General features: G+C 39.9%; 1 protein-coding gene across 26 annotated transcripts in view; it reads left to right on the top strand.

The window, feature by feature from the left end:
* S1PR1 (sphingosine-1-phosphate receptor 1) overlaps window positions 1–24,788 on the top strand; it is a 57,738-nt gene that overhangs the window by 15,212 nt on the left and 17,738 nt on the right. For 16 of the 26 annotated variants that reach the window (XR_003992791.1, XR_003992792.1, XR_003992787.1 and 13 more), the window contains exons 3-4: window positions 8,203–8,304; window positions 19,517–19,608. Coding sequence is in view for 16 of the 26 variants with exons in the window: in XM_030495629.1 (XP_030351489.1) it covers window positions 8,203–8,304; window positions 19,517–19,608 (194 nt within the window). In the remaining 10 variants the exon portion in view is untranslated. Of the gene's footprint in view, window positions 1–1,189; window positions 1,360–8,202; window positions 8,305–17,906; window positions 18,053–19,516; window positions 19,609–24,788 lie in introns of those variants that run through there. The other 10 variants (XR_003992789.1, XM_030495625.1, XM_030495635.1 and 7 more) reach the window with 4 other exon arrangements.

The raw sequence follows: 24,788 nt of genomic DNA, 5'->3' as shown, positions 1-24,788 counted from the left end.
GTGATTCTGTGAGGAACCACTACATGACTTTCATCTATTTTGCTAAAAACACCTGAAAGGATTCATAAACTTTATGATAATTTATTAGTAACAGAGGGACAAAAATGCCTAAATTCTTCTGTGGTCTGTTAAATCTCAAGGAATGGGATTCCTTTCTAAAACTTGTTTTGTAGGTCTCCTAACTTTTAAAAAGTCGCAGTAACTGCCTTTGGCTTGGTCTGCTGCAATATACTGCAGGGAAGCTGTTAGAAGTATCTACAAGACTTTAGAAGGCTAAATCTAACTAGCACTGGATTAGACTTACACACTTTGAAACTTACCCTGATTATAAACTTCTTGTAGTCCAAGATGTGATGCTGGAATTCCCTTATTAGACAGGCAAAGAGCTACAATAATGACAGCGATTAATTCTTTGCAACAGCTCATGGGAGGGGAGGTACCTGATAAAAATAAACATGGTATTTTTTTAAATGCTTTTGCTGCTTCTTCCCCAGCTGGAGCAATGAGAAGAAAGTTGAGGTAGAGGAATATAAATTTAAAGTAATAATCTAAAATAATGACATTGGTGGAGATAGTGTTTATGCTGATAATTCAGGAATAATTGACCTAACAATCAGACATTATCTGTCAATGTCCTGAAACCCCTCATTTTGCTTCTTTCTTCACCCTGTCCCCCTGTTACCAATAAATAAACTTTAAAGAGGAAGTGAACAGCTTTTCTGAAGTACAGATCTCGTAGGATTAATGGCATGTAATATTGATAGCAGTTGTGTGCTGTATTCACTGGCTTTTTTGCTTGGGTGCTTTGCAAGATGAAGGGGAAAACACCCTGTATCTGTTAGACTGAGATATTTATATGCACATCTTCGGAACCATTCTTCCTGGAAGCGTATCCCTTAACTTCCAGCCCAGGTACAGAATAACGCAAAATGAAATCAAATCTCTTTTTGTCTGTCTTGTGCAAATACAGGTCACTACAAGGAGAAGTTCATAAGCAAAGTTTCAAGCACTGACTTTCTCCTCTAAATTAAGAAATAACATGCTTCCTCCTCTCTGCTTTCTGCTGCTTACGTTTTGTGTCTGCTTGCTTTCTTCTCCTTGCTATGGCACTGGTGCTGAATGTTGATGAGAGGAAAGCTTGACTCCCTTCCAGGAAATAATTTTCAGTGATTTGCTTTTATTTTCTCAGGTACTAGGCTGATTAAAGTAGCTGCTCATACAAATACTCAGTTTACATATTGCTGCTCAGCAGGAATATGTAAAACAAGCAAAAAAATACCTGAAAGCAAGAAATGTAGAAATACTGTCACCATTTGACTGAATCCTTGGACTGACATAAACAGAACTTCAGTTTGTCAGGTATGTTCAGCTATGAGATTTCTTTTGCTCACACTACTAAGACAAATTAAGTATTACAACTGCCTATGCAATTTGCAACATACACAGTTTTTTAACTTTCCCTCTTTATACCCTTCCCTGTCTTCCCTCCTTCCTTACCTTTCTTCCACTGATGTAGAGATGTCTGAAAATGTATAAAGCTCTTCCTAAGCCACCACTTAGTCTGACATAGGGACCTAAATCAATGGTGGCTTCAGCTTTAACTTGTCAAGTCCTTTAACTTGACGATTTGTAAACTGTGATGGCTTAGGAAGTACTTCACATGCATTTCGCTGCTCTGTCAATGAGGATGGTGACCTCCACAAGAAGGATGAGATGGCAAGTTGGATCAACTCCACAGACTATTTTTGTTAAACACAGTATAATAGCACTTGTGTGAAAGAGAGAAGGTTGAGTTCTATGTTTAGTACTATATATGCCGATGAAGAAGACCTTCAGAGGAGGTGAAATAGATGGTGTGTTTCATGGGGTTCATAGAAACCATAGAATCAAAGAATCCACTAGATTGGAAAAGATCTTTAAGATCATCAAGTCCAACCATTCCCAGCTCTGCCAAGGCCACCACTAAACCATGGCACTGAGGGCTCGGCTACACGGTGTGTGAACACTTGCAGGGACGGTGACTCCAGCCCTGCCCTGGGCAGCCTGTTCCAATGCGTGAGCACCCTCTGGGGAAGGAATTGTTCCTCAGCTCCATCTAAACCTCCCCTGGTGCAGCTTGAGGCCATTTCCTCTTGTCCCACCCCTTGTTCCTTGGGAGCAGAGACCAGCCCCCTCCTGGCTCCATCCTCCTGTCAGGCACTTGTAGAGAGCGATAAGGTCCCCCCTGAGCCTTCTCTTCTCCAGACTAAACCCCCCCAGGTCCCTCAGCCGTTCCTCATCACACTTGTGCTCCAGGCCCTGCACCAGCTCCATTGCCCTTCCCTGGCCCCACTCCAGCACCTCAGTGTCTCTCTTGCAGTGAGGGGCCCAGAACTGACACAGGATTCGAGGTGCAGCCTCACCAGTGCCAGCACAGGGAGACAATCACTGCCCTGGCCCTGCTGCCACACTATTGCTAGTACAGGCCAGGATACCATTGGCGGCCTTGGCTGCCTGGGCACAAGCTGCTCAGGTTCATCTCCGTCAGTCAGCGCCCTCAGGTCCTTTTCCATGAGCCCCACTCTTCCCATCATGCTTTAGGGAGTTCTGTGCCTTCTGTCTGAAAGCACTCAGCTGGAAGCTGCTATTTGAAGGATTTTCAAGCAAAAAGTGGCAATATCTTGAAACATGAACTTTTGAAGTGTTTAAAGACTGCTTAAAGTAAGAGCTTTTTGTTGGAAGTTGAGGCTTGTGACAGGTACAATAAAAGTAAACGTAATGCAGAAGATTGGTTTGGAAATATTGTTACAAGGTTGTAGAATTAAGCTTAGATATCCTAGCTCTGTTCTCGTTTGCTCCTGCACTTTGTGTCCCTCTTCTGCTGGGCAGTCTGTACCATAGAGAGGACATGAAATCCATGACAAGAAGAGATTTGGTAATAGCAGGGCAATTTGTGCCTAAGCTTATTTAGGAAAGTGAATTCCTTAGTTACAAGTCTGTGTCAAAGCTGGCAGTTTTTCTGTGAAATAGGAATGTGAAATAAAGGTAAGTGAAATGTACCGAAATCAGAATTTCCTGATTTCATTCTATGATATTAACCAAATATGTGGGGGTTTGAAGCATTTCCCTAAAGATACACTATTCATATAGAAAATGGAAAGATCCTAAATAATAGATCTATGATGTTGGACCTTTATGTTGGAGGGAAAGTTAGTCATTCAGAAGACTGCAAAAAGAAGAAGCTGTAAGAGGCCTGGCAGCTAAATGTACAGCTAAGCAATTTGTTCCAGGAAAGGTCCTGTTTATTTTCTTAAGGATTGTTGTGGGCTACCCAGTTCATCCATGCAAACTGAGTTAGAGACTTAGGAAATAATCATAGGAATTGATAAATCTGAGCATTAGCAGTGTATGGAATGCCAGTTGTTGAGACACATGAACTGTTGAAAGCAGCCACAGCCTTTTAAGAGAAGTGTTCCATGTAAAATACTGTTATGAAACCTTTTCATAAACACTTTTTGGGCAAATGGTATTAGGAGAGCACTGTTCCAGCATTTTTATTGGAGTCAGTAGATGATATATCCATGAGAAGCTGGAAATTTATATTATCTGTGGGCAGTGGTTGTAACAGATATTCTGCTCCTTGCAGTTTCTAAACGTGGTCCTCAACCAGCAGTCACAGTAAACCAATATGAAATGGCAGCAAATCTTCAAGGTTTGGCAGTAGCAGAACACATTCCTTGGGGTTTGGATCAAACCTCAGAAGTAATTTCTTCTTGAATGTGATTTGTGGGTTACTGAATTCATAAACAATTTGATTTTCCTTTTGACTCTTCAGAGTCTGTCACATTCAGGCAAATCTGACCTATCACAAATCCTCAACTGGAGTTGGACAAATGTGCTATCAGCATATTCAGTGTACTAGATGAATCACATGAATGATGTTAATACACCCACTTCGGATTGTGTATTAATTCGGAACACATTGGAGCTTGCTTCACACTGATCCTTATTCCAGTGGGATTTAAAAGAGGTGGGGCAGGTGAGAAAAATCATCATGTACATACTAAATGCAGTAACAGTTGAGAAAAGCAGGGAAAACACAAGCACTGCACTGAGATAACTGTGCGAAACATTGCAAAATAGACTTTTGCTTTTAGGTTTGATATGAGTCAGGGCTTGTTCTTCAAAACTAGGTTTGTTCTAGTGAATTTTTAGCTCTTTATTTTTAATATTATATTAGGAATTGTGTTAGGACTAGAATTGCACGCTTTTATTTCCATGACAACATGCTGTTGGCTTTTAAATGTGTAAAATGTCCCTGTCCTTTTGAGTTAAGAACTGTGTTGATTGTAGGTGCTGCAGCCGAGAAGCAATAAGCCACACTATTTTAAATGTGTGTGTGAAAACAGTTCACATGTTAATTTTAGTTTTCCTGCTGCAGTGTTTTGACATTTGAATGAACTTCAGGCCCTCACTAACCACTGCACTGCTACAGCCTGACAATAAAGGGTGATTTAAAAAGCTGGTAAATACAAAATTTGATTGTGAATATTTGGAGTTTTTTTCTTCTTTCTCAAGCGCATCCTGATACTGTGAATCATTGGAGGGTTTTTGAGGTTGAGTTGAGATTATTTTACAAAATATATGATTGGAAGACGTCTCAAAGAAGTGTTTAATCTATCCAACCTACAAGGCACAACCTGATCGTTCTCAGCACATAGAAATGTAACCCGTTCTTAAACACCTCCAGTGATCAAGTTCCACATTTCTTGATTACTAGCACCTGAAGCTATTTTGATAAACAATTTAAAACTAATTTCTTGCCTCCAAAATCAGAATAAGAGTGTTTGTGTTCTTGTCATCCCCCAGGAGGGGAAATATTTTAAGCAAGAGTGTGGGTGTAGGTGTGAATATGAAGATGAAATTGTAGCCCTGGGTTTGTGAGGTGCTCACTGCTTTTCTTGGCCTACAGGTATTACGAAAAGGTTTCTAACAGATGCAGTGGGAGTAAGCAAATCCTAATTTAAAATTAACACTGCTTAGTTGATTTCAGTAGAGGGGCAGCTCCATTTCTTGTTGCAAGGTACACTGTATTCCTTCCACTTCCACACCCTAGCTGGGCTGGGGTGGTTTGTGCATGACTTGTGGAAAGACCATTCTACTCGTTTATCTCTGAGATAAGGTACCTTTGCCCCACATCTTTCGTGAACACTTCTTGCAGTCAGGAGGACTGCACTTTTAAGATGCTTTTCTAGCCCTAAATGTGTAGATTTCTAATGGGGAAGTAATTTTTGTTTCAACAATAAGCATAAATTAAAATAAACATCGTAGTATGATACAGACATCGCAACCTGATAACATCACCTTCCTAAAATAAAGGACCAACAACTCATCATGTTCATGCTGAGGAGGTCTCAGACACTAATACAGGGAAGGCTGATGTACTGCATGTTTTTAAATAACCAAGGCCAGAGATCTTTTGGTGATCAAATCTGTTAAAAGTCATTCTTCTGAGAGTGCTCCAGTTTCTTGGGCTCAGTACAAAGCATCTTTGTAGAAATCCAGGATGTATCTATTTCTGTGAACATTTGCATACTGTGATATCTAACTGAATACTCAGGCTTTTGGAAAAGTAGCTTTTGGTGAAATTCCACTGAAGTTAATGATTATTTTTTGTGAGTGCTATATAATGTGTTTCTGCATAGTTAAAGCAGTTCTTATTAGTCTGATTTGGAGAATGTAACAAATGGCAATTAAAGATATGTAATTCTTCCATTTTTATGTTTGGCATCAGATACTAATAACTTACTAATAACTTATATATGACATTTGCTTTATCCAAGCAAAAAAGTTTAAGTTAAGACATGGCAGTTTCTATGCAGTAAGTACTGCCAATGGCGTATATAACTGTGGCTAAAATTGAACACTTGGTATTAGCAATTCCTAATGCTAATTCTTGGGATTGCATCTAATATAAGTCAGTTGAAATTTTGGAAGAGACTTGGCAACAGAATTAGACCAGTCCTGAGATTTTTAACATAACCTTACCAAATGCTTTAATCAAGATCCCAATATTAGTTTTCGCTGAATGTCACAGAAATTGGTATTTATTCCAATGCCACATATTGGTATTTATTCTTAATAAATAGCATTTCTTTCTTTTTTTTTTTTTTTCAGAGCAATTAGAGAAGAACTAATTATTCACAGCTCAGTGATGAACAAGTCTGCTTGTGGTTTTTTACTTGTTTTCTAAATTGAGAGAGGATTTTATGTATATAAGGGCAAACAATGAGCAACTTTCTCTTTAAATGTGACATAAATCCAGATGCTGCAAGTCATTACAGATCAATGATATATTCTTGTGTGAGCAGTTGTGTTTAAAAGTTGAATGGGTTATTGATACCAGAAAGTGCAAAGCTCATTATTTTGGTGATCATCCAAAATGATTCTTTTTTTGTACATCCTATAATGTATGTTACTGTACAAAACTCTGTACTGTTCTAATTAGATTTTTAGTCTAAGCAAAATACTCTCTTGAACAGTATGGCAGTGAGGGATCCGAATGGGATCACTATAATACACTTACAAAATAAGTGTATTATAGTGAATTTCATGTTCCCTTTTCCTCATAAATCAAGGCTGAATTTTTATTTAGAGAGCTGGAAAGCTACAGTAGCAGCCGAGTGGTATTGTTAGCATTAGTGCAGTCCTTAAATGTGAATAAAAGAAAAATAGGGTAGAGGATCTGTGTTTTCTCAAAGAGGGGCTGTAAATGAATGCTGTGATGCATTCGGAGAACAAAAACCTCTGCATCGCTTTATTTCTTAACTCTGTCTGAACTGCCAAAAAAGGAATACTATAGAGCACAGACAATGGTGTACATCTCAGTCATGCATTTATTTCCTTTTCCTGTTTTCTGTCAGACTAAGCTGTGCAGCAAAGAGCAGCACCTCTTTGACTGGGATGCCTGCAGTTACCTGTTATATCTGCAGTTACAATTTGAAAAGAAATGTAACTGTTTTCAAAGTAGCTCCAAAGTTTCTCCTTCAGGTTGTCTGCAGACTTATAAAGGAGTTACAGATCCTATCATTTTTGGAACTCTGACTCCAATAAATGTAAATGTCTCCTTTTTAATTTATGTTGGAAATGCTTCCTTGATGGTCTTTTCTTGCATGGAGACAGCCAGTTTTGATAGCTGCTTGGATAATTTCATCAGCAATAAATATTACTTCTGTTTGAAACTGTGCTAATATTTCATAAAATGCAGTAAAGCACAAGCTTGTTCCCTTAATATCTGCTGCCACAAAATTTTAGCAAAAACCCCTGCATGAACTAAATTGCTGTAATTTCCAACAGAAATTCATAACAGAAGTATTCTTTAGAAAGTAAACCCAGAACCCACTGCTGAGGTTGCATAAAATATCTGCAGAACTGCCAAACAGATTTATCTTCATAGAATCATAGAATCCCAGACTGGTCCCAGTTGTAAAGTACCTTAAGCTCATCCAGGTCCAACCCCCTGCCACGGGCAGCAACACCTCGCACTAGAGCAGGTTGCTCCAAGCCCCTGTGTCCAACCTGGCCTTGAACACTGCCAGGGATGGGGCAGCCACAGCTTCTCTGGGCACCCTGTGCCAGCGCCTCAGCACCCTCACAGGGAAGAGCTTCTGCCTTAGATCTAACCAGAACTTCTCCTGGTTCAGTTTGAACCCATCACCCCTTGTCCTATCACTCCAGTCCCTGATGCAGAGTCCCTCCCCAGCATCCTTGTAGCCCCCTTCAGACACTGGAAGCTGCTCTGAGGTCTCCACGCAGCTTCTCTTCTCCAGGCTGAACAGCCCCAATGTTCTCAGCCTGTCTATATAAAACTTAAAGACTTGTAGCCCTTCAGCAGTAGTCCAATCTTAATTTCAGTGACCAAAATCTCTTTGATTTAAATGGGGCTTCTTATATGTTGAAAGCTTGAATATGTGACTATGAAATTTGGATTACAGTGACCTAAACCTGTGGCACAGGTGCAACTTCTTCTACCTTTAGTTGTTAATGAGATATTGTAGATTGCATTGATTAAAAATAAATGGATGTATAATTATAACGGAGTGGTAATTGTATCTATTTTGATGATAGTACACTAGATGCCATTATGAAGGCAAAATGCTGTTTCACATGGTTTGCTATAGTTTTATGACACTGACGAGTAGTCTGGTTCTGTTTGTTTTTTAGATCTTTTTTTAATACACTGGCCTGATGCACAAATTCCTGGTAAAAGCAATCGAGAGGTCCGAGCTGAAACCTGGAGGGCAATGGAGGAGCTCTATGAGAAAGGTGATACAATAATGAAAACCTGTTTTAGCAGAAGGAATTACAGCACATTTTGGAATTCATAGAATTGGGGAATTCATAGTGACAAATGTTAAACAATGTAATTTGAACTGGAGGTTCCTATTTTGGTTGGGTTGGGGGTGCAAATTATGTGGATCTTTTTGGTAAATTGAATATGTTTGTGTTGCTTGTAAATGATACATTGCCGAATTCTGCCCATGAGCTTAATGATGATGTACACCCTTTCTTGAGGAAATCCACAGATAACATTGAAATCTGTATGCTACTGTAGAACATCTTTCTAGTAGCCTCCTCTGATTTAAGTATAAATCATGTTAAATTTTACTTCCTTTAGACTCTTTTTTTCTAAATTATATGATCCTGTTTTCCAGTTTGTCATGCATGGTGGTACTTAATAGAGCCATTTGTGTTTCAGGAAAGGTCAAGAAAACAAAATGGATATATGAGGAATAAATACTCAACTGAATATTCTAAGTACTAACTTTTGAGGGAAAAAAAGAAATCAAAAAAGGGAGCTATTCTGTCAAGTTCTGGTAACAGTCAATTTGATTTTTGGTGCACTGCAAAATTCATAGAATAGAGTCATAGAATCATGGAATGGTTTGGGTTGGAAAGGACCATAAGGTCATCCAGTTCCAACCCCCTGCCATGGGCAGGGACACCTCTCACTAGACCATGTCTGCCAAGGCTCTGCCCAATCTGGCCTTGAACACTGCCAGGGATGGGGCAGCCACAGCTTCTCTGGGCACCCTGTGCCAGCGCCTCAGCACCCTCACAGGGAAGAGCTTCTGCCTTAGATCTAACCTGAACTTCCCCTGGTTCAGTTTGAACCCATCACCCCTTGTCCTGTCACTCCAGTCCCTGATGCAGAGTCCCTCCCCAGCATCCTTGTAGCCCCCTTCAGACACTGGAAGCTGCTCTGAGGTCTCCACGCAGCTTCTCTTCTCCAGGCTGAACAGCCCCAATGTTCTCAGTTTATTATTTTCAGTTTATGTTTGTAACAATAGGAAGAATAGACTGCCCTAATCAAAATTCATCATAGATTAAGAGGAGGATTTTGCTCCTGAACTATGCAGTAGTATTAGAAATAGTGTTGTAAAGGAAGATCCTGTTGTGCAGTGCTTGGGCAATGTGGACCTCCCTCTTTATAACTTCCTTCCACAGGCAGGGAGAAGATTTCTTGGCGTAAGTAATCTATCCATTAACCCAGAGCTACTGAAACAGTGATTGTAGCAGGAGAGTTGTACAAAGGCAATTACAGGCTGTGCGGCACTGCCAGTTTTATCAGAGCACTAAACAAACCTGTTCTCTTACGCTTCAAGCCTTCCATTCCTTTTGGTCTGCCTCTGGAAACACAGAAGTAAATGATTTTTGATACATTTATTGTTCTTGCTTTTTATATTAAGCATAAGGGAAGTTGCAAAAAGTGTCTTCTGCTGTGTAAGGGATTACAACGTTCAGTCTTTAAAGAAACACTACACCAACCTCATATTTCAAAGCATCAATGACTTTTAATTCCAAGAATGGATTATTCAACAAGGTGCTTAATCTTGCCATTGAGATGTGTTTTTTCTGATGAGCATTTAAGTTAGTGCATGTCATTTGTGCCTAGATTCTAATTTGCTGCAAACAGGTTGTATTTGCACCTCCTATTATTATTTCTATTGCTTTTATTCTGCTTTTGCATGTGTGTTTGTGATCTTCTGTGTCTTACACAATTTTCTTTCTATATATATCTTACTAATGGAAAGACTGAGCTATTCAATGATCTTCCAGTAAGACACTGGAAATACTATTGCTGGCCTCACAGGCAGACAAAAAGTTGCTTTTATGTTTTATTCCTATGCATGACACCTCCTTACAGACATCTCACATTATAGTTATTTTTCCTGCAATTGCATTTCTTCAATGGTTTTGTCTGTTTGCGTGTTGCTACCCTCAGTCTTTTTCTCAATGTAAGCATTCTGTAGACTTCTGATTCGTTTAAGTTTTCTAGCTCTGGTTGTCTAAATTACCTGTTAGATCATCTCCAGGGGAAGAAAAGTGTTTTAGTCTGGTTGAATCAAATACCTTAGAACATTAACCTTCACATTTTTGCATTAGAAGATACAGGCTCTGGATGTGCTGACCATAACTATGTGTTACTGAAATGACACGTAGATGTTACCCACTCTGGAGATGGAAATGCAATGATCCCTGATGAAAATGGGAAAGAATTTGTTTGCATGGTTAACCACTAGACTTTCCACTGAAGATTAAACGGTTGCTGCATAGCTTTATGTGACTTGACATGTGTTATGTGAGGAACATGTTAGCCTTGGTATGAATCAAATAGAGGATTTCGTCAAAATCCTTACTTGATGGAAAAAAAACATTTATTTATTGGGGGAAAAATTGTAAGTTCTATACTAAACAGGTGAGTTCTTTGTCTTCTCTGAACTTGACACTGGTTCAGGTAGCCATTGGTTCCTGTTTGCAGTCCTAGGGGTTTTTTGTTGTTTGTTTTGTGGGGGGTTTTTTGTTTGTTTTTAGGGGATTCCGAAGCCACTCTTGTCTTTTACTGTAACAGTGTGGCACAATACATTTATTATCTGTGTTAAAACAATACACCCCAAAAGTTTTACACACTTCAGGTGTCTTAATCCCTTTGGCTTGTGTCTAGACTGTGGTCCTGTGTCTTTCTGGTTTGCCCTTGAGCTACAGAGTCATAAATCTCTATTTTAAAAGAGAGATTAATAAAAGATGAGGTAAACATGCTGATCTTTTATTTTCTCCTGGCTAAATCCTTCAGTATGCTTTTAGAGTCCATTAAAAGCCCTACCAGCATCTTTCCCAGTCATTACATTTGCTGATTTCCCTTATATCTTTCCAGGGAAAAATGTCAGCTGGTCTTGGTCAACAAAGATAGATATAGTGGTATACAAGCCTATGGCAATTGTATCATTCCATAACATGAACCAAAACTTATAAATTCTATGTAAATTTGCCCAAATCATACAGAAAATGTAATAGAACATTATTCATTGAGCTAATGAATTATAACACTGCTTGATTCATGAGATTCTGGTGTGCTGGTTAAGAAAGGATTCAGTGCAGAGACTTCTATTTTATCTTACAGTCTGTTGTGTTCCCTAAGTCTTCAGACCCTGGGATTTGCATGCATTTACGCCCGACCTTGCTTCCAGAGGGAATTGTGCCATCTGTTGTGGTAGCTTGGGATCAGAACTCTGCACCTGGCCTCAGCAGCTAGCCCAAGTGATTGGAAGGTTTTCCAATGGAAAAGCTCACGAGGAACTGCAGCAATTGCCTCTGATCAGTCATTGCAGAGTTAGGAACAAGTGAATGGGGGAGGAGAATTATTCTTTTCTTTGCTGTTTACAGAATTGTTGTGTGTACCCGACAGAACAGGATAAAGCACTACCTGCACTAAAGACTCCTATTTACAAATGTTGGGTGACTTCTGATAGACCTAGCTGATACCTCTAGTCATAGCAGGAAAGCTCTTATTGTTCAGCACGTTTCTACTAGCTGAGGACAACATTATAGTTTCAAGAATTAGTTTCTTTAAATGCTGAATGTGGCATTTGGATTATTTGTCTGGCTTTATTTGGTTGTTGTTTTAATTGTATCCTCTGTGACTTGTTAATGTGCTCCAGTTTGATGGTCACAGGAGCCGGGTGACTCCATTGCTCTGTGTCCATCTGTCTTAAGGTCACAGTCAGAGTAAAGAAGTCTCTATGTGTACTGAAGTGGTGAGAGGCAGAGGATTCTAGATGCATGTGTTCAGCAGCCTGCATGCACATTTTCCTTTAAAGAGTTACGGGAGAAACAGTGGTGAGGAAAAGAGGGAGAAAAAACAATCTTAATGTTGGTCAGTGAGACATTTGCCTATAATAACTGGTTCGTTCTCTTGTAACAGCTGAAGTCAACTAGGATTCTTGTAATATCAAGGCTATGGGTGGAAGTTTTGTGGTCTCATATGTTATCATTTTGTGAAATTATACCCTCCAATACCTCAGGACAGAGGCCAGACTGCCTACAGAACCCATTCCAAGATACATACATTGAGTCATATATTCCCTTGACAGCTGCAACATTCCTGTATAGGCATTTGTCTGCTGGCAGATGAAAGCAGTGTGGCAAGCTGCTTTGACATCATGAATAGTCATTATATATGCTCCTGGTAATTGGTCTGTTCCTAGCAAAATGATCCTTTCCATATGCAGCATCTTAAACAACCTTGATTTTGGCATCGTGGCTAACCCATCATCTTGGCAAGCTTTCCATACACACACATGCACATGATTACTTGTCCCTCTATCTCAAAATGCTGGGAAGAATGAGGGCCTCCAGCCAGTTTTTGCCTGCAGTTGGCAAGAGTAGCAAAGTGGTGGTAGTTCTGGGTTCTGATCCCACTGGGGGTCGGGGTTATTTTACTAAGAGTAAAATATCTTGCTTATCTTTTTAGTGTAAGCAGTGCAGTTTTATGCTTACATGGAATAGTCATACTTGTGTCAGAAATCCCTTAATGTGTTAACACATTAAATAGAGAAATAGAGCACAGAGAAATGCTCTTCAAAATAAATACAATTATTCTATTAATATGTTAGTTTAATAGTCTTTGTATGATTTGACCAGACCCATAAAGTAACAGAAATTCTTTAGCCCAGTAGTTGAAGCCATGTCACCATGTTCTTGGAAAAAAGTTATGTTTTTCCTAATTCGAAGTGAGAGAAGAAATCTCATCAACCTTTACAATATTCTTATCCTTTTCATGTTTGGGCATAGGCCAGTTCAATCATCATCTTTTCTTCTTCCTTTTTCTATCAGTTCTTAAAAGTACGAGTGAGGGTTCAGGAAGCCAAATACAGCTTTTGAGTAAGTGGGACAAATTTCTAGTACATCCATTCCTAGATGACACATTCTGCTTTTATTCTACTGAAAAAATACGTTACATCTATGCTTATATTGTCAAATGATGAACACAAACATTAGTGTTACAGCCCCACAAAATGTCTTCAGAGGCTTTAGGCTGTTAGAAGTCCAGCCTATGTACTATGTGAATTTGTGTTCATATAAAGTTTTAATAAGTAAAAGCAAGTAACTAATTTTCCTAGCAACACAAGTCTTTTTCACATTGTCTGTAGTATTCTCTCTGTAGAGATGAAGATGTCTCTTGGGCTTGTTATGAGCAGAAACACAGTTCAGAGAGGTGTTTTCATGGGTTGAAGGTATTGCAGTTGGTGAGGATGTTGGTTGCACCACACCCTGTTGGTCAGATCAGACAGCGATTAAGATGCATGCAGGAAAAAAGAAGTTACACATCTTTAAGTTAAAGATCATAAAGAAGTCTTCATAATATGCAGTGTCTTATTTAAGAATAAGAAATTGCCATGCAGTAAGTCATTTTGGTGCAGATGTAAAAGGGGGAACACATCTAAGCTTGGATAAACATCTGTCCTCATTTGTTATGTTTTGCTCTTTCTTTTTCTCTTAATTTTAAGGACTTTACGCGTAATTCTAAGTGCAAAAATAAGCCCTCAGACTTCTTTGTTTCATGATTTATTACAGTATGTTGTTTGTGGTTTTTCTGCTAGCAAGTGAATCCTTGTTGTCAAAAATGTAGATAAATCTTTTTGCTTAGCTTACTTAAAGCAAATGTTTGTGTAGGCACACAGAAGTGCCTAGAGGTCCTGGTATAAACACAAGAACTCTTGGGAAGAAGGCAATGCTGAAATACATTTCAAAGGAAAGTCCCTGTCCCAAATCACTCTTTGTTTCAATATTTATTTAATTTATTTAATTCATTATTTATTTAATGTACATAATTTGGGGGAAAAGCATCATTTATCTGTTTTGTATATGTTGAATTAAAGCCCTAGCTTCTCAGCTATTGTAAATCAGTATTGCTTATTGACATCAGGCAAGTTGCTGTTCCTCGTATCAGTTGGGAGTCATCATCCTCTCTGATACAGAAGTCAAAAAGCACCCTAGTTCAGAAGACCATGCCTCCTCTCTTGACAGTTCGTTATGGTTCACAGTTGATCTCTAGCAGGAGTAATGATCATGGAATTGTGATAGCAGAAACGCAATTTCAGGGCAGATGAGCACCTATACTGTGGTAATGAATAGGAGAAAAACAAATCCTTTGGGGACAGAAGCATGATTTTTGTGTTTTGTGTGTTTTCAGTTTTGCCACAGACTTCCTGTGGCTCTTAGAAAGGACACTTTGCCTTTTGGTATCTATGTTTTTCAGTCTGTGACAAGGGAACAAGCATTATTTCACAGATTTAGAACTTAATTCCTTATTGGTTTTGTCTAAGAGTCAGATGCTTTATTTATGAAGGCTTTGGCTTGCAGTCTGCATGTGCGGCACGCTCAGCCTACAGCTTTGATTTAGCAAGCTGTGCTGAAATCAAATCTTGTGTGGTTTCTCTGAGTAATTCTACTTACCCATGGAAAAGATTTTAGCATATCAGAGAATATGGACGTTAGCAACCTGTGTAACCTCCTTGAATAAAGATACAGTTACTGCAGTTGACCTCTTGTGAGAAGTGGATCCATTTGTGTTTTCATTCTGTGGCCTGAATTGAAGATACAACAGAATAGGCACTGTTTGCTGGACGTGGGAATTCTCCCTTGCTCTGGCTCATGTGGAGCAGTGGGGAGGGGGAGGAAAATGGGCTCCACAAACCCAGTATCCAGTTTTGTCATTGTAAAAAAACCCCTTTTTGATCTGAACTTTGTCCATTTAATATTCCAGAGGGTATTTAGAAGTTTGATAAAAGTCCACAGCAGTGCTAGAGAAAGATAAGGCTTGCTATTGTACTAAAACAATGTTGTGGTGCCAAGACATTATATTTATGCTTTTTTTTCTTTTTCTGCAAGACCAGCCAGTGCCCATCAAACTTGCATAATTTGATATTATTCTAAGTAAAGGAAAAAATACCCAATCATTCTCTAGGTCGCCATAAACATGCTTTAAGCTGAATACACAGCTATATTACAAACCAGTCCCTTAGCATGATGTATTGCTTCACAGCAGCTGGGAGTAATACAGTGTGGTGAAATTACCAACGTGGTGGAGGCCAAGATTTTTATGTGTAGAATAGAAAAGATACTATTTTTTTCCCCCAGTATAATCAACCATTCTTTTGCCAATGTTTTCTGATGTGTCTTGCAGAGCTTCATGATAGTTTGTCAAAGCTGGATGAAAATTTCGATTCCACCCTTGTGGTCAGTCAATTTTTAGCATGCATAAAATAAGCATCATTGCCAAGTTTTGCTCCAAGCATGCAAAGGCAGAGTTGCAAGGAGGAGGACGAAGACTCAGTAAGCTGTGGGAACTACTGGGGAACTGCAACATCTTTGTCTCAAAATCTGCTTCATAGGGGCCAAACCACTTGTTTCCTCAAGCAGATAAGGAGGATGCTTTCTCTCCTTGGGTTGAAGCTCTGTGACATTGCAGATGAGGCAGTACAAATGTATGTGTATTTTAAGTGTACTTTCTCCAGGCTTGCAGCTAGCACATTGCAAACTTAGCTCAGAAAACCTGAACTTCAGGACTAGTTAAACTGGTTAAACTAAAAAGAATTATAGACTTAAACCACGTGCTAACACAGCATGGTTTGTGCCTGAATTGTCTGAAATGGGGCCTTTAAGCACACTGAACAGGTATTAAATTGGAAGTGGGGGTGTTCTTCCCTCCTTTTCAAGAACATTCTGGTGATTTTGAGATGTGTTGCACAAACTCTGAGGAACCTGCCTCTGTCAGAGCTCCACAAGAGAGACAATGTAAGGCAGTGTGCATCTCCCCTCTCCCCCGAGTGGTTTCAAGGCAGTGAGTCAGGACCATTTTACACAAATCTCGCAATATGTAATTTTATTTCTACTGCTGATGTGATCGTTTCATGGATCTTGCTTGATCTCCGTAGCTACAGGCGTTGGTCTGTTGGACCAGAAGCTACCTAGACCTTCATTTTCCTGTCTATCATCTTCTAATTCTTCACTGTTAGGAATTAATCTATCAAATGTAAATGTGGGAATAATTCTATATAATCTTCTGCTTTAAGGCAGCCTTCCCAGATTTAGTCATGCAGAGCATCCAGCAAATGAAAGCAGTTCTCTCAAGCGGAATCCATTGATTGCTCATTGCAATTTCAATTCTATTTTTCAGGAAATTCCAGTGTTTTGAATTCATGTTTCACCCGTGCATTGAAATAAGATTTTTTTAAATACAGTCAGGCTGTGCAATTGATTTCATATTTATTGTATTTTATATTGTAATTGAATACCAAAGTCAAACCACTAACTTTCATCTCTTATACTGTAACTAAAAAAGAAAGCAGTGGAGTTAAAATGAAGGGTTCTAACTTCAACAAAATGAAATATGTGGATTTAATGAAATTGAAATGTTTTAATTGTATTCCCTCAGCTTTCTTTGTGTGACATCACTCTAAACAGAGTACTGATTTTACTAGGAGCTACTTGGATGACTTTTAATACAAAACATAACTGACCTGAAATTTCTCGATGGGAAATCAAATCAAAAACTTATCAGTGAATGCAATGTGATTATGGAACAGACTTCCAAATCTCCTACAAGAAGTATGCTAGAAGCAAAACGTCTTAGAGTGTACTGTAAGGGAAAAAAATGGGAGCTTTCTGTGAAAATGGACAAGTTTCATAAGCCCTTTTATATTTCATGTCTGTGATTTGAGTTTTGTTTTATTTCAGCCGGAAATAAAAGCTTTATTCTTCCAGGGCAGGAAGAGCGTGGGTTTTGTAAGTGCTTAGCTTTCAACAATGGAGTATAATGTTTTGGTTCACCACTGTGTTAAAACTGCAAGTGTTTTTCTGACTTCTTTGGCATAATGATTTATTAGTGTTGACACTCTGGGGTTGTTTGTAAGTAGAAGGCAAAAGCTGAGGTTTTGCTCCTTCTGGCAGATTACATACAAATTATGCAAATCACTATAGTGCAGGTTATAACCTAATTATGTTGTACATCTTGAAAAATGATCATTTCTGTAAGGGAAAGCTGTCTAGCATTTGAGTTGCTAATGTATTTTTTTTTTATCCTTTTGTATTCTACCAAAGAAACCATGTTGAAAAGTGATAGTATGTGTACAGATTTTGCTGCTGTGCAGCTTATCTGCTTGTGTTTCTAAAATATGTGAAAGCAACCTCGCAGTCAAATTGCCAGTATTTCTATGGTTAGTGGCTTTTCTGGTGCAAAACTTGATTTATTTTTTTTCATAGAATCCCAGACTGGTTTGTGTCGGAAAGGACCTTAAAGCTCATCCAGCTCCAACCCCCTGCCACGGGCAGGGACACCTTCCACTAGAGCAGGTTGCTCCAAGCCCCTGTGTCCAACCTGGCCTTGAACACTGCCAGGGATGGGGCAGCCACAGCTTCTCTGGGCACCCTGTGCCAGTGCCTCAGCACCCTCACAGGGTAGAGTTTCTGCCTTAGATCTAACCTGAACTTCCCCTGGTTCAGTTTGAACCCATCACCCCTTGTCCTGTCGCTCCAGTCCCTGCTGAAGAGCCCCTCTTCAGCATCCTTGTAGCCCCCTTCAGACACTGGAAGCTGCTCTGAGGTCTCCACGCAGCTTCTCTTCTCCAGGCTGAACAGCCCCAATGTTCTCAGCCTCTAAGCAGTAAACCGTAACTTCTCTCCCAGAATTTCATGGAAGACTAGAAAAATTTAATGTCTTCATTTTGTCCAGGTAAGTCTAACCTGCAAATTCAAGCTACATTCTAATCTTATAGCTCAGTTCTTTATATGCAAATTTATAGTCTGCATTTTAGGAATGAGTACATGGTTAGTGCATTTTGCTCCAACATTTTCTTTACCTTTTGCTTCAGTTGGAGTTCTTCCTTTTAATGCATTCATGTGTCTCAGTTGCATTAGTAAGTTCTTTTTACTATGTGTCTGTATTCTGGACTCAAATCAAGGCAGCTACATATAATTCCCTACGGACCTCAAGAAAGTGGTGATTCTAACTGTGGAATGAGGGCAATTTCAGTCCAGAAATCATTCCTTTGACATGAAATGGCAGAAATTGCCCAATGAGGCTTTTTTTTTTTTTTTTTCCCTCTGAAAAAATAACGTTATAACTTTTGGCTTAATTCCTTTCTTTTTTTGCTATAGATATATGTATGCATGTATATAGATGAGCATATGCGTATACATCATATTGAATTGGCCAGCACAACTACTGGATTAACAACAGTGATTAAGACAGGCTTTCCATTTGCAGTTACACATTGAAGTACAGATGAAATCAGTCAAGACAAAGTTTACATACTGAAGAAATGAGTCTGATTCATAATCCACAGCACCCACAGCCTAAGACCCCTGCTAGCCTGAGCACAGTTGGTTTCCCTACTCGTGTGTTTAGCACAGAACTCAGATCAAACTCCCAAAGCTGAGTCAGGGTTGAGGTGTGGTGGCAGGCCAGTACTGGGAGTTGTGCTTTATTGTATCTGAGGTCTGAAGGGAGACATCTGATTTCAGGACTGTCAGTACGTGATTTATACACATGCATGCACACTTACGGCTTATTGTAAAAAAATAACCTTCCTGTCACCTATGTGCCTTTCAACTTCATTTGCATGTCAACAGGAGCTGAGGAACCCTGCTACATTTCTAAGCTTTTTTGATCTTGTTAGATACTTCTCACTTAAACTCAGTATAAAAACTTCAATTTATGTGGCATCTCATAATGATCTAATAGAAATAAAAGCAGTGCTGCATAGTTTATTTGGGCTGCATGTCCTTGGGTTGTATTGCTCACACCTTATTAGTCTTCAGCAAATGTTCCACTTTAGTTTTGGCAGGCTGCTCAGAACACCATTTCCTTCTTTTCATTCTGGTGGAGTCCAATTGTTCTTTGCTTACACTGCACTGGCCTTTCCCAGAATTTAGCCTGGAGTTTTTATACACTGGGGAGTTTCCAGTGTGTTTAGATTATAAAATGATTTCCTAGTGTGACTGTGAGGGAACCATGCTTTCAGATAACACTGTCAAACTAGATTCAGTGGTGGTGGTCTGAATTTCTTTGCAGTGTTTTGTGATACAGACATGATGTATGCAATCATTTTGTCTCTTGAAAGTGATATTTTTCAACTCATGCTCCTAACTAGTTAGGATTGTCCCAAAACTTCTTTCTTGTTCTGTTTCTTACTAGGTTTGTGTAGATCAATTGGTGTAAGCAACTTTCTTATCAGTCATCTTGAGCAACTAAAGGAAGACTGTGTGATTACTCCACATGTTAATCAGGTGAGTGGTTAAATATACTTCAAGTATTTGGGGTTTGGGGTTTTGTTTTGGCTTTTTTGGTTAATAATCTCATCCCCACTCCTGTGCCCAAAATACTACACCCAAACTAGCCTTAGTCATACAATTTCTTCTCTTTCTTTTCTATATGCATATTCAAAACCATTTAGGAACATGACCTGAAGGAGGAGCAGGAGGGGGAAGTCCTTCCTCCTTTCTTTTCCCCAGTTTCTCACAGGCTACGTGGATGTGGTTGAAGGCACAGACAAATGGTCTATGTGCTAGTTTTTGATGATAAAACCGTTTAGAAACAGAATTCAAGGAACACTGAACACTTAGCATCTTCAAAGTGAACAAAGTTTTGAAAAGCCTGTTTTCAAATACTATCTATAATTCCTCTAAACAGCAGGGAAAGCCTTAGGTGATTACATATCTATGCTAGGGTGCTGTTTCCCTTTCTTTCCCTTTATTTCATATTCATATTTCAAGATCAAGATTTTAAATTCAGTGAACTACTCACTGAGGTACTGCAAGAGCCCTGGCAAACGTATTTTGCTGCCATAGGCAGATAAAACAATGCCACCTCCATACCAACAGACTCCCAGGACACTGACAACTCTTCCCTTGTTGCGGTTTTCTGCCCACAGCTGTGCTGGAAGTTCATGCTCCCTTTCCTAGCACCTCCTGTCAGTGAAAGTGTGCTTAATGCTAACCCAGAACTGGGAACTGGAATGGATACTTTTGCCCTTTGTGCACACAGTGAGGATTTCTGCCAGCTGTTTATTGGGAATGTCATCAACAGCCACAAAAAACTTGCTCAGAATGTGGCTGTTGGAACCTAGTACCTCTGATGTTTGCTGTCCACTACACTAATGGTTACAAAAAGACAATTATGAGTAATGTTAAATTAATGTAAACCCATATAAAATAGAATAAATTTAATTATTTAAAAGAAGCCATTGAAATGGGCAGGTTGATGACCTCAGAGCAGCTTCCAGTGTCTGAAGGGGGCTACAAGGATGCTGGAGAGGGACTCTTGGTCAGGGACTGTAGCGACAGGACAAGGGGTGATGGGTTCAAACTGAACCAGGGGAAGTTCAGGTTAGATGTAAGGCAGAAGCTCTTCCCTGTGAGGGTGCTGAGGCGCTGGCACAGGGTGCCCAGAGAAGCTGTGGCTGCCCCATCCCTGGCAGTGTTCAAGGCCAGGTTGGACACAGGGGCTTGGAGCAACCTGCTCTAGCGGAAGCTGTCCCTCCTTGGCAGGGGAGTTGAAATCTTTAACATCCCTTCCAACCCAAACCAGTCTGTGATTCTATGATTTCTATGACTGTTTAAGAATTGTTGAGTTTGCCAAGATTCAGTTGGGTCTCCTTTTCAGAAATAGACATCTTCAAAGCCTCACAGACTCTGACGTAAGTTGTTCCTGTGTGTTTAATGAGAAGACCTTTTGGTGTCCTATTAAATCACTGCAAGTAAAAGAAATGTAATCTTGGATTGGTTTAGAAATTTCCTCTTACCCACAGTGTCAAAACGTCACCAGTCTTACTGTGTCGGTGGTGGTCATGGAGAACAGTTGTTTCTTGTAGCTACTTGATAGCATCTCTTTTTCTGTGGCTGAAAAAGAAGAGACCAAAATTCCTAACCATAGCGATACAGGGGGGTGGGAGGGTGCTCCTGCTGTATTCAGACGGTCGTTTCTTTAAGGTGATGTACAGCACTGTTCCAAATTCAAACCAAGCAAACAACAATGAAATATCCATGCAAAGCACTCTACTTTGAACAGGTTTGTTACAGCGTTAGTTTACACTTTTTCAAGTTACAGGAGTCTTATAAACCATCATTCAGGTTATCCTCAAAAGAGTATTTATTGTGTTGCCTAGTGTGGAGGGTTGCTGAGTCTGATGGTGAGATTACTTACAGATTAGCAAATAACGAATTCCTAAATTTAAATTGGGAATAGATGTGCTATACTGAATTCTTATTTCACTGTCCGGAATTTGTAGTACAAAAGATCTTTGCTATATTAACACCTAAACCAGCACACTGTTTCAATGAACTTATTTCTAAATACAAATGATTTGCAAATAATCATTGTATACAAAGTCTAAATATTTAAGGAACAAGTGGAGGAAAATCACTTCCCTCTTAGCTGTGTTAAATTTGCATAGGGAATTTAGGGTGTTCTTACAATCCTAACAGTTCTTATGATGTTAAAATTGGGAGGTTTTTCTGTGAAGAGGAGGAAGTAGGAAGGCAGGAGAAAGGAGGATCTTTATTAGACTTCAGTAGTCTTTGCAAACCAGGTAGGAAGCAATGCTTCTGTTTTACAAACCAAGTTGTGTGTACTTCCTCCCTTCTCTGGAAAAAACCTCAGTACCCTCATGGCTTTTAAAGCAGTAGGAAAGACCTGTCTTTTCAAGAATATAGTATTGTGAATGTATTTAGTAGTAAGTAAGCATCTTTTAAAATTACAGTCCACTATTAAAAATACTGCTAAAAGCTGTGTAAAAATGATGAAAACTATTTTATTCTAGCATCATGTAGAATGAAACCCACACCAGAGAGGTTTGTATTCCAGAGTTTGTCATTGTCTTGGCAGTACTAAGTTTGGATTTATGCTTAAGGAAGGCTTTGAAGTCTCTTTAAAGGCTCTTATGCCTGTTACATAGGCAAAAAAATACCTTTTATAAGCATTTAATTAATATATATGTTTCATTTAATAAAGTGATACACTGAAACCAAACTGTTCCTCTCCGAATTCTATGTATTTCTACTTTTATAGAAAGGCAAATTACTGTTTAAGGACCTCTGAGAGATTTAGTAATGTTGTTAATATTACCATTAATATTGAGCTTTATTATGTAAATTTGTACAAGGCAGAAATGTATTTCAGTATTTTGAGGCATTAGGAAACAACCCCTTTGCACATAAACTCACCTGAACTGTTCCTCTCTGGTGCATCTAGGCTTATATTTTACTTTTGAAGAGAAATCGTTTTAAGGCTATATTCCCATTGAGAAACTGACTGAAGTCCAGATGAAGGGAAACTTTACCAGGTGAAAAGAACCCACAGCAGGGTAGAAAGAGTAAGGATTTGGTAGACCACCTTCCAAGGTATGGCTTTCTGGATCAATGTGTCAGGATTGTTATTCTGCTCAGCTTTTCCCCATTGCACATAACAGTGATAAAAGACAGTGCTTGGAGTTCCCCTCTGGCTGACTAAGTAGCAGCTATAAAGAGTTCTGTGATGTGAATTGCAAACTGGTTAAGAAAATGCCAGGGTTTATGCACAGATCATTCAGGGTAGAGTGCCAGAAAAGATCAAGATCTTCCTTTACCACCATATGAATCATAGAATCACAGACTGGTTTTGTTGGAAGGGACCTCAAGGCTCATCCAGTTCCAACCCTCTGCCATGGACAAGGACACCTTCCACTAGAGCAGGTTGCTCCAAGCCCCTGTGTCCAACCTGGTCTTGAACACTGCCAGGGATGGGGCAGCCACAGCTTCTCTGGGCACCCTGTGCCAGCGCCTCAGCACCCTCATCGGGGAGAACTTCTGCCTAAGAGCTCATCTCAGTCTCCCCTCTGGCAGGTTAAAGCCATTCCCCCTTGTCCTGTCCCTACAGGCCCTTGTCCAAAGCCCCTCTCCACATTTCTTGTAGCCCCTTTAGACACTGGGAGCTGCTCTATGGTCTCCCCTTCAGGAGCCTTCTCTTCTCCAGGCTGCCCCAGCGCAGCTCTCTCAGCCTGGCTCCAGAGCAGAGCTGCTCCAGCCCTTGGAACACCTCCATGGCATCCTCTGGACTCGCTCCAACAGCTCCACGTCCCTCTTGTGCTGTTGCCCCAGAGCTGGATCAGGACTGCAGGGGTGGGTCTCACCAGAGCACAGCAGAGGGGCAGGATCCCCTCCCTGAGCTGCTGCTCATGCTGTGGGGCTGCAGCCCAGCACACGGGGGGGTTCTGGGTTCAAGCGCACACTGAAGCCGGGTCATGGGGAGCCTCTCCCCACCCAACACCCCCAAGTCCTTTTCCTCAGGCTGCTCCATCCACATGAGGTACAGCCCTCGCCTGGGAAAAGTTTGGTGACTAAAATAACAAGGGTGGGGCAAGCCAGGAAGCAGGAGTTATTATTTTGAGGGGAAGTAGATGCTGGCCACTGACCCTGTCTATATCTCTTCTAGCCCAGGATACTAGTCCCTTGCATTCAGATGCTGCTAGAAACTTCCAGACAGTTTTCACAAGAAAAATAAATCCAGAAGTGTTTTTTTTTATTTGATGCATTTGATTATTTTAACAATATAGTTAGGAAGACACATCCTGGCTGCTACCAACACACAACCAAAAAATGAGTCCAAAAACTTTGGGAGTCTCTTGGTTCAGTGAAAGGCATGAAGTATAATCTTGTGATGTGTGATTCTGCTTGTGAAGCAGGCAGGTGACATGTCAGCACGCTGTTCTTGCTTTAAATACTTCAGGTGTAACTTGGAACTGTGCTGCCTGTGAGTCTTATTACACCAACAGGTAAATTCTGCTTCCAATCATATTAATAATAAATGCCGAATAAGTCGCCTGATGCCATTAGGGGTACTGCAGATTTTTCAGCATCTGATCCTAAATTCATCATTCTTTATATGATATTTTCTAGGCTATGTTATTTGTTACACTTAGCGCAAAGAACATCTACTAACATTGTTGATTGCTGTTGTAATAATTGAGTAATACACCCTGCTTGCTCTTTCTTCCCCACCATAGTCTTGCATAAATGCAATGAGAATATTTTCTAGTCAGCTCAGGTGCGAATAGCTGTATGATCTTAACACTGGCCTTACACATCTCAACATGAAATACAAAGGCTACTCAAAGGTCAAGAAACATCAAAGGGTGAAGACATGGATGTCTGCTGCTTGAACCTTGTTCCCCAAGTCCACCTAGTAATTTAGATCAGAGCAGCTTTAGGCTGACTCAGCCCAGCCTTCCAGGGGCACGGTTTTTTCTTAGCGCATATTGAATGACTGCCAGCATATTGTTCCTGACTATTGTTGTCTGAAAAGACAACATGTACTAAAGATGAGAAACAGGAAATGTTCGTTTGTCCTTTTTGTGGCACAAGGCATTTTCCAGATTCCACGTGCTGAGGTAATTGTTCAGAAGAGGATTTTCCTTCAGAATGCGCAAGAGTTG

Source organism: Strigops habroptila, chromosome 8 (genome assembly GCF_004027225.2).
Source record: "Strigops habroptila isolate Jane chromosome 8, bStrHab1.2.pri, whole genome shotgun sequence".
Classification (NCBI taxonomy): domain Eukaryota; kingdom Metazoa; phylum Chordata; class Aves; order Psittaciformes; family Psittacidae; genus Strigops; species Strigops habroptila.
The sequence above is the reverse complement of the archived record's forward strand: the minus strand, read 5'-3'. Positions and strand labels throughout refer to the sequence as shown.